The sequence below is a fragment of the Dermochelys coriacea genome, chromosome 2 (genome assembly GCF_009764565.3).
Source record: "Dermochelys coriacea isolate rDerCor1 chromosome 2, rDerCor1.pri.v4, whole genome shotgun sequence".
Classification (NCBI taxonomy): Eukaryota; Metazoa; Chordata; order Testudines; family Dermochelyidae; genus Dermochelys; species Dermochelys coriacea.
The window spans coordinates 158,778,545-158,789,451 of NC_050069.1; the positions used below are offsets into that span (position 1 = coordinate 158,778,545).

The 10,907-nt window shown below is 42.3% G+C and overlaps 1 protein-coding gene across 3 annotated transcripts in view; it reads left to right on the plus strand.

Annotated features, from left to right (window-relative positions):
* The window catches only part of BAG1 (BAG cochaperone 1), a 29,863-nt gene extending 24,334 nt beyond the window's left edge, over positions 1–5,529 (plus strand). For all 3 annotated transcript variants that reach the window (XM_043508590.1, XM_038391565.2, XM_043508591.1), the window contains one exon: positions 3,344–5,529. In XM_043508590.1, the coding sequence (XP_043364525.1) occupies positions 3,344–3,433 (90 nt within the window). In that variant the 3' untranslated portion in view covers positions 3,434–5,529. The remainder of the gene's footprint in view (positions 1–3,343) is intronic.
* The last annotated feature ends 5,378 nt before the right edge of the window (positions 5,530–10,907 follow it).

Below are 10,907 nucleotides of genomic sequence, written 5' to 3' on the forward strand. Positions count from 1 at the left end.
GTGCATAAATTAAGAAAAGAGTTTTATATCTTATAGAGGAAGCTTTTTCTTGGGCCTCAATCCTGGAAGCTGTTCCATACAGACATACCCCATTGCTCATGCAGAGCCCCACTGAAGTCAGTGGGGCTTTGTGTAGGCACAGGGATATCATATGTGCTTCGAGTTGCAGGATTAGGGTCTAAGGTTGTAAGCTCTCGAGCAGAGATCAGGACTATCCATGTGCTTATATATGCCTAGCACAATTGGTTCCCAATTTTATTGGGGTCTCTAATTGCAACTATAATATAAATAATATAACGTTAAAAAGTAAGTATCCACTTTAATTGCTAAAATTAGTCAATTAAACCTGATACAAATAGAGTGAAACTAAGTGAACTACTGATTTTATCTACGAGGCAGACAAGTTTCCATATTCCACATCCACTAGAATAGTAGTGTTCTCAGTGGTGCCCACAAACCTCTCTGGCACCTGATCCTCTCAATGGTGTAAGAGTTTCAGTTTGCAGTATAAAATGGACAGCAGCTGTTTGATTTGGCCTACTACCCTGTGTGGTCCGTTAATTTAATAACAGGGAGTTCTGTAAAGTTTATAGAAGAATGCATTAGTTAGCGACTGGCTTTATTGATGTGAGGTACCCAAGTGCTGATTGACCCTGTTAAATTTTTAAATACATAAAATTAACATGCTGTGCATTCAGCTACATTACAATATTTAAATAGCTGTATTACAATAATGGTAAATATGAAACTCTGCCTCAAAGAGGGTCATGGGAGGAGGATTATATCTTCCACCAGGCCAGTGGTTCTCTGTGGTGTAATATCAGTCTGTTTCTTTAGAACAGGCGAGTTTTAAGGCTGCCAGTCTCCCTGTTGACTCCCTTCACCTCTTGTGGGGGATATAAGACTGCTTTTGGGACTGTGAGGGACTTGGAGTTGCTGTGTAATTCATGAATGTTACATGTTTTGCTGCTGTAATGTGGTTTGCTATTTGATTACAAGGGCTTAATTGAAGCAGGTGTTGGTTGTATGTATGCAGGAAGGAGAACAATAGCTTCCAGTAACCACCCACTTATCCATTTGAACCACAATACTAGACCCATTTGCCCCCCTCTGACTGACATCCCTGCCCCATGCAGCTCAAGGGACCAGTTTGTCAAGAAGGGTGAAGGAGTCTCACAAGTTGTAAACCCAGGGCAACCTAAGACATAGTTTCTGGGGGGATAAAAGTGACATTTGTGGCTGGGAGGGAGTTGTTGACAGGGACTGTTTGCTAGGAGCAGGCTGACATGGTGTACATCTACACTAAAGCAGCACAGCTACAGCTTTCAGAGTAGCAGCCGTGTTAGTCTGTATTCGCAAAAAGAAAAGGAGTACTTGTGGCACCTTAGAGACTAACAAATTTATTAGAGCATAAGCTTTCGTGAGCTACATCCGATGAAGTGAGCTGTAGCTCACGAAAGCTTATGCTCTAATAAATTTGTTAGTCTCTAAGGTGCCACAAGTACTCCTTTTCTTTTTACAGCTACAGCTGTGCTGCTGTAACAGCTTATATCCACGGAAGGGGTTTTTCCATCAACGCAAGTAATCCATCTCCCTGAGAAGCAGTAGCAAGGTTGATGGAAGAATCCTTCCATTGAACTAGCCATGTCTACACCAGGGGATAGGTTGACCTAAACTTCATTGCTCAGTGCATGAAATTTTTCTAGTTTTAGGTGTAGATTGGGCCATAGACATGCCCTGCATAGGGAGTCTGATGCAGTTGGGCCTTCCAGAAATAGACTTGCGTATAGACTGCTTCATTGTCCTACAGAGACAAGGTGGGCAAGGTAATGTCTTTTATCAGACCAATTTCTGTTGGTGAGACAAGCTTTCGAGCTACACAGCTCTTCTTCAGGACTCAACCTTGTCTCTCTAATATCATGGGACCAGGAAGGCTACAACAGCACTGTAAACGAAGTGATTGTTTTACAGTCTTTTCTCTCTTGTTTTGCTGTGTCCCTGCTGTTCAGCTTAAACAATACTTTGTACTTTTCCATTGTATTAACCGCTGGTTACAGCTCCCTGAAGAAAGACTTGCAGGTGTGAAGCCCAGCTGGGCCTGCTGAGCAGTCATGGTTGGTACACGGGGCTGGAGCCAGAGACCCAGTCTAAGAGCAGAGAATCACGGGATTCTAGTCATGAACTATGACAGGGACCATCAGCTCTTACCTGCTCTCTGTAATCAGAGGACACCCTATGTAGTTGGTATTTGATGAGATGTGAGAGCTCACAGTCGTGGGTGAGACACATACACTGGTTGGGATATCCCTTACTGAATTTTTTAGGGTGATATGAACTACCACTTTGAGTTGGGAAGGGAATCCCTTCACCCCCTTTCTGCACATGGTTGCCCAGCGTGAGACATGAGGTTCACTTTTCCCCAGAGCACAGGTTTGCGAAGTGCTTTTTTCGTTTTATTTCTGTGTCCCCCGTTCTCCAAAGAAGCCACATAAACATGGCCTCCTTCCCCTGCCCCTGCAAACTCCTGCCTATCAGGGACAGAGAGTGAATCAATGAGGGGAATGAGTGGCTCATGCCTAGGGTAGCAGTGGGATCTGGCTGGGTCCATCCCCAGAGGAGCCCAAGGCAGCACGAAGCAGACCAATGCTTGTCTTCCACCCCTTGCCCAGAGCATCTCACTGCCACAGGCTGTCTGGGGTAGGGTAAGGCACCAGAGGGGAAATCAGCAGATTGCTGCCTTTACTCCCTACCACCACTGTTGGAGACTCCCTGCATGCTGTCCCCATTGCTGCCCTGCCCTGGCCCAGACACCTAAGTGGCCGAAGTCCCATCCCCCACCCACCAGTTTGAAAACCAGTGCCCTAGAGCACTTGGGAGATGTAAGATTTGTAGGTTTAATGAAGGTTGCTTAGTTTGCTTTGATACAGCTTTCAGTGGACAGGAATTCTTTGCAGTATTGGTGCAAGTACAGAGATATGTTGAGCTGTACATGAGAAAACACGAAAGGGGATTTACAGTTAATAGGCCATATCCCCCTCTCTTCCCCCCCCCCCCATTGCTGATTGGTGATGCTAAATGTGGCACTCTGCTGTCCTCATTGAGCTAATATATTAGATTTCTACTGGGTAATGGATGAAGTGAATTTTCTGTTCACTTACTTAATAAGCTCTAGCAAAAGTGGTGGCCATTTCTGAACCGAGAAGAAACTGTGGAGTTGACTTTACCTCCAACTTCATGGTAGGAGTATTGTCATTTTAAAAAAAAAATCTTACTCTTGGGGAAATAGTTTATCACTCCACAGTAATTCTCATATTTAACTTTTGTTTGTGTTTTTTATTTTCAGGGTTTTCTTGCCCAGTGTGACACAGTTGAAGGAAGTATTGGTCAAGAAATGGATAAGCTACAATCAAAGAACTTGGCACTGGCAGAATGAGGCATCTCTCAATAAATAGGAGAAATAATTGCTCTGTGAGCAAGAAGAAAAGTTTGCTCTTTGTTTTGGAGCACATATTCAGCTTCTTTTTTTCTTTAAAGCCCAGTCTGTTTAGACTGGTACTAGTCAATCATTACTTGCTGGTTGTCACATTTACCACTCACTCAAAGTTGTTCTTTTCAAAAGAAAACAATCCTTCCTGAAGAAATACAGAAATGTCTTTGTGGTGGATGGTTATGCATGTTTTAGTTAACTAAATACTATAGTACATTATCCAATTCCAAGAGGTGGGCAACTTTGGACCACTATTTTCTTTTTACAAGGACACTATTGTTAAATTGTTCATTTTTCTCTACTCTCTCATTTTCTCACATTATATCATCAAAATTATTTTCAGCTCAAAAGACAAGTTTGGAAAACCATACAAGTGATATAGGTTGCATCTGTAGGACTTTAACTTGACTGAAAAAGCCAGGTTGATACAATAGTTGCGACATCTAGCATTCTAGTAGAACATTTAGAGCAATAAATAGTATCACACATCTATACCTACTTAACACTTGTATGTGTTCATAAATATAGGAAAACTTGACTACAGTGGAAGTTGTAACTATTTCAGCCTTAAACTGTCTGAATAAATGGAACGTACTGTAAAATGTATGGTACTTAATTTAACTAGTGTTTAAATTTCAGTGAACACCTTGGCACTTTTTTTCGTTATACATATTTCTGATATACTGTGTATAGAGCATGTATATGTTTTCTGTGGTATACTCTCCCTTTGAGTAATGGTGTGAAATGGAACTGGATAATTCATACTGCTTAGACAGGAAGTGGTCAGTCCAGTCAAGCTCTGAGAATGGAGATATTTTATCATAGTATTTTTTGACTATGCGTTTCACTGAGTTGCTGTATTTTACAGAAAATTGCAATTGATAATGTCTATTCCCTTGAGAATTAGTGGATGAATATTTATTAATCTATCATGTGTATTACAAAGTGAAATTTCAAAACAGAGGTTTAAAAATGTCCTGCCATTGTTAGCATCTTCATAATGAGAGCTGCCATTTCACTACTACTTCTACTAGGAAAGCATTCATCAATAAGCACTTGATCTGGTGGCAAGCCGAGGACCCTCAACTTACGTTAGACTCTGTGGAAGTTAGGGGTGTTCTTGATTGCTTGCCAGATAAGTGCATGAGAATCTCTGTGTTTTTATAGTTGTTTTAAGGTAAGTTCTCTTTATCAGAAAAAAAAATTGAAAATGTAAGTGTTTGATCATATTTCAATACAGTTAAATAATTTCTAATAAAATAATGGACCTCAAAATAGTGGCAGTCCTCCAGCATTTCTCCTGCAGTCATAATCAGAGAACTTCCAGTGTCACAATCTGGTATCAGATAGGCAATATGGTAGCTCTGTTGCTTTTTAAAAATTAGTAGTTTTTGTTGTAAAGAAAGTTTTAAAAAATTAGATGTTATATTATACCAAATATAACTAGATGAGGTGACCATATTTTCAGTAAAATTGCACTTTTCTGTTAAATTGCAGTATTCCTTTAAAGTTGTAATAGTTTTCAATATTACACCCAATGGTCATGGTCTATAAAAGTCTGCAGTAGCCTGAAACTTGACAAACAAGCTCTTGGCTTAAAATGAATGTATTTTGTTTCTCATTACAAATCTTTAGGAAGAGCTGTTTTTAAGATAGGAAGTAATTATATTCATGATTAGGAATGTGATGCCAGCTTTCAGCGTGAGCCCTGTGGTCATGCTATGTTTGCCTGGAACTGCAGTACTATTGAGAGGAGCAGAGTTATATCCATTCCAGTGATAGCCCCAGTTCAGGGCAGCAAATACTGCTTCTGGGCCAGATCCTGATACCATTTAATCCAATGGCAAAACTCTCACTGAATTCAGTGGGTGCAGGATCAGCCTCTTATCAAGCGAGGAATTAGTCCTCACCTGCTCTAAACATTTTTTTTACATTTAGTAAACTTTCAGGAGTGTGTGTAGCATAGAAGGGTTTCCCTGTGAACAGAGCTGGGCAGGGTAGGTTAGATATAACTGCTGCTCCTTAGTAGTTCTTTAATCTGGGAAAAAACAGTGCAATCTTTGTGGTGTTTATGAGCAATCATCACAGTTCTGCTATAATAGGCAAAGGCTTTCAGTTAATGTAATAAAAGTGAAACCTATTACGATTGCATCTTAAAATGTCATTTCTGCTTGTAAAAAGAAAAGGAATACTTGTGGCACCTTAGAGACTAACAAATTTATTTGAGCATAAGCTTTCGTGAGCTACAGCTCACTTCATCGGATGCATCCGATGAAGTGAGCTGTAGCTCACAAAAACTTATGCTCAAATAAATTTGTTAGTCTCTAAGGTGCCACAAGTACTCCTTTTCTTTTTGCGAATACAGACTAACATGGCTGCTACTCTGAATTTCTGCTTGTGTAATTCAAAAGAACATGGGTATTTGTTGCATCTTTTTTGCCAATATATTATGCACTGAAAATTTATTTTGATAACCAAATCTAAAAATGAGTTAATTCATTTGGGAAAATTAATGACTTTGCATGTAGAAAGTTTTCCCCAAGGATTTTTAGTGTGGATTGACTGACTAATAGTAGTTTCCCAAATATGGAAGATTTATATCTGTTTTTTCCACAATCGTGACCTTAATCTTTGGGGAAAAAAATCATTTTCAATATTAGAAAAAAGTGCAGTGGACTACTGCTGAGGAAGAGAGGGCAGAAAATGGGAATTTTTAAAATCAATGGAAATTTTGAAAGCTAAAACATGAATTCAGAACTCATTTAAGCAATACTGTTTTGTTAATTATACGGGTTAAGCACACTTCCCATTCAGTTATTGAATCCATTTTTCCTTCCTGTCTTAAAAACAAAACACAGTACTTTTTCACCCCCTGCTATCTCAATAAAAGATAAAGATGTTCTTTGCCTTTTCATTAGCCTCATTTTTCTCAACACCTCCCTCAATTGCTGTATTACTTTGGAACTATTTGCATCTTTCAAGCTAACGTTCCTATAATGTCTTTCATAAAAGACAATTTGTAAGTTGGAGTAAAACCACACTTTCACCCCCTAACTCCCTTCCTCAAGTCCCCTTTTGGCTGCAATGTGGTGCAAACAAAAACTAACATTCTTAGAGCTGCAAAATCTCAGAATTATAGAACATCTTGCTCCTTATTGTTTGAGTAACTTAAAATATCAAACTTTTAGTGGTATTCTCTTTGATCCAAGTTCTGCTGTTAGTCTCATTGGTGTAAATCTGGAATAATTCCTTTTACTTCATTGGAGTTACTCCCAATTTGCAGTGGCCCATGTGGCAGTACAGAATTTGACTTGATATTTTTATTTAACTTATTGTGCTACAGTAAATGAAGGGGGAAAAGGAAAATAAAATACGGAAAATACAATCAATTTCTTTGTTGCTTGTCTGATCATTGTGGTGTATAGTATAGAAATCCTGCTGATTAATCCGTTCCCTACTGACTGTACTTTAATATACAATAACACCATTCTGTGATAAGTTATCGAGAATTTAATATAATGAAGTTAAAATACTACTTGTGGATATTTGATACCATGGCACACATCTTCCGATAATGATTATGTAATTAAGAATTGTTTCACTTAATGAGGCTGGCATGAAGTATGGAAGATATGGACAAGCTCTTCTCCCCCACCCCCCCACCAAACACTTATAGAAGGAGGAAGCAGTAATAGATTTAAGGCCCAGTAACCTCTGGGGCTAAAAACGGGTGTAATACTGGAAAGCTAGTGATATTTGTAAAAATGCTTACTCATAGCTTAAGCTTCTCAGTGGGAGCATTCAAAACAATTTCAGACTGTTGCAGGCCAATGGCCCCAACCAATGTTATAACCTAACTCCTTTAAATAACTCCTTGACTTTTTTGAATTCAGTCTCTCAGGCAAAATGCTGAGGTTTTTTTTTTTTAAAGGGGGGGGCTTTGCATAGGCACAGCAAAAGAAAGTGACTTAATGTACAGCTTCATAACAGAAAATAATTTGGTGATCTCAGCTGAAGGGGAGAAAGGCAGTCTCTGAGGTGGCCAGCAGCCACCCAACATACAACCATACAGAATACAAATGTCACCACCTTGAGTTGCATGAAGAAGCAAAAATGAAGCCAGTGAAACATGGAACACAGATCTAATGTTTTCACTATGGAGACCTCTGCTAATAATGTCCTGCCTTAGACAGTGTTTCAAGATGGTCCAAGATGAGTGGCTACAATGTGGAGGTGACCCATACATTTAAGTAAAGTCCACACAGAAGAAAGGAGGACATACCCTTCTATCTGAGTGCAAATGGGAAAGAAGCATTCTTGGCCTCTGCTGGTAACTGGGTTTACCCACCCCACCTTCCATCTGTGAGGGCCTCCCCCACCCTGCCCACTTCATTAGCAATCTTTCCCTGCATCGCAGGGTGGGCTACCTACCACGGAGATGCGAAAAACAAATCAATCAATTGATAAAATCAAGCCCTGACTAATGTGCTGCTCTCTCCTAAGTGCACCTGGCTTTAGCAAAGTATTCAGTTAGCCTCCACAAACTTCTTTTCCTCACCTGCAGATTATAGTGATCTCAGCCTAAGAAGCCCCTTCTATGGACATGCTTAATTGAGATGTAATGACATCAACTTGGTGTGCAAAAAAATGTAGTACGAAGAGCATTGAATGGATTTCATTAACACTATTGAGCTGCTTGGTAGGGTTGCCAGGCATCCTGGTTTTGGACTAGAACATCCTGTCAAAAAGGGACTCTGGTGGCTTTCTGCTAAAAGTCCCGTTGGTCACAGCAGTCAGCTCTGCGTGGCTCCTGGAAGCGGCGACATGTCCCTCTGGCTCCAGCTGGGAGCCACGGCCGCTGGGAGCTGCGGGGGCAGTGCCTGCTTACAGGTGAAGCATTCACAGCCCCCGGTAGCCTGTGTGCCTAGGAGCCAGCGGGACACGAGGTCGCTTCCAAAGAGCTGCCTGAAGTAAGCGCCACCGAGAGCCTGCATCCCTCGCCCAGTCCTGGATCCCAACCCCCTGCCCCAGCCCTGAGTCCCCTCCCACACTCTGAACCCCTCTGCCCCAGTCTGGAGCTTCCTCCTGCACCCCAAAGCCCTCATCCCTGGCCCCACCCCAGAGCCTACACCCTCCACCCCAACCTGAAGTCCCCTCCCACACCCTGAACCCCTCATTTCTGGCCCCACCCTGGAACCTGCACCTCCAGCCCAGATCCCGTACCCCCTCCCACACCCCAAGCTGCTGGCCCAGCCGGGAGTCGCCGCCCACACTCCAAACCCCTTGGCCCCACCCCTCAGCCCAGGGCCCCCTCCTGCACCACAAGCCCCCTCATCCCCAGCCCCACCCTGGAGCCCGCACCCCCTGCCGGAGCCCTCACCTCCTCCCGTGTCCCAGCTCTCTGCCCAGCCCGGTGAACCTGAGCAAGAGAGGGGGGTGGGGTCTCTGAGAAGGAGTGGGGCAAGGGTGTTCGCTTTTGGCAACCTGACACCAGCCCCCTGCCCCAGCCCAGGGAGGGTGGGGGAGAGTGAAGTCCAGCCACGAGGAAGTTTGTGTGGAAGGTTGGTTCTTTATGAGAGTATCCAGTTTTGAGAGCTCCTTCTTAATCTTTCCCTGTTTGCTGTACAGGATGTTGATCAGGTGGTTCCGCAGTTTCCTTGAGAGTGTGTGGCACAAGCTGTCAGCATAGTCTGTGGGGTATGTAGATTGTAATGGATTTTTTACCTTCAGTCCTTTTGGTATGATGTCCATCTGTTTGCATTTGGAGAGGAAGATGATGTCTGTCTGTATCTGTACAAGTTTTTTCATGAAGTTGATAGATTTCCACTCTATACGGCTAAATTTAGTGCCTTGCATAATGACAGGTTTCAGAGTAGCTGCCGTGTTAGTCTGTATTCGCAAAAAGAAAAGGAGTACTTGTGGCACCTTAGAGACTAACAAATTTATTAGAGCATAAGCTTTCGTGAGCTACAGCTCACTTGATCGGATGCATTCGGTGGAAAACTCAGGGGGGAAGATTTATATACACACACAGAGACCATGAAACAATGGGTTTTATCATACACACTGTAAGGAGAGTGATCACTTAAGATGAGCTATTACCAGCAGGAAGGAGAGGGGGAAGGAGGAAAACCTTTCATGGTGATAATCAAGGTGGGCCATTTTCAGCTGTTAACAAGAACGTCTGAGGAACAGTGGGGTTGGGGGAAGAAATAACATGGGGAAATAGATTTACTTTATGTAATGACCTATCCACTCCCAGTCTCTATTCAAGCCTAAGTTAATTGTATCCAGTTTGCAAATTAATTCCAATTCAGCAGTCTCTCGTTGGAGTCTGTTTCTGAAGTGTTTTTGTTGAAGGATAGCCAATCTCAGGTCTGTAATCGAGTGACTGGAGAGATTGAAGTGTTCTCCGACTGGTTTTTGAATGTTATAATTCTTGACTTCTTGAATTCCACCATGATTTCAACAATTTCCATCCCACCATCAACCTCAGCCTGGACCAGTCCACACAAGAGATCCACTTCCTGGACACTACAGTGCTAATAAGCGATGGTCACATAAACACTACCCTATATCGGAAACCTACTGACTGCTATTCCTACCTACATCCCTCCAGCTTTCATCCAGATCATACCACACGATCCATTGTCTACAGCCAAGCTCTATGATATAACCACATTTGCTCCAACCCCTGAGACAGAGACAAACACCTACAAGATCTCTACCATGCATTCTTACAACTACAATACCCACCATGTGAAGTGAAGAAACAGATTGACAGAGCCAGAAGAGTACCCAGAAGTCACCTACTACAGGACAGGCCCAACAAAGAAAACAACAGAACGCCACTAGCCATCACCTTCAGCCCCCAACTAAAACCTCTCCAACGCATCATCAAGGATCTACAACCTATCCTGAAGGACGACCCATCACTCTCTCAGATCTTGGGAGACAGGCCAGACCTTGCTTACAGACAGCCCCCCAACCTGAATCAAATACTCACCAGCAACCACACAACAGAACCACTAACCCAGGAACCTATCCTTGCAACAAAGCCCGTTGCCAACTCTGTCCACATATCTATTCAGGGGATACCATCATAGGGCCTAATCACATCAGCCACACTATCAGAGGCTCGTTCACCTGCGCATCTACCAATGTGATATATGCCATCATGTGCCAGCAATGCCCCTCTGCCATGTACATTGGCCAAACTGGACAGTCTCTACGTAAAAGAATGAATGGACACAAATCAGACGTCAAGAATTATAACATTCAAAAACCAGTTGGAGAACACTTCAATCTCTCTGGTCACTCGATCACAGACCTAAGAGTGGCTATACTTCAACAAAAAAGCTTCAAAAACAGACTCCAACGAGAGACTGCTGAATTGGAATTAATTTGCAAACTGGATACA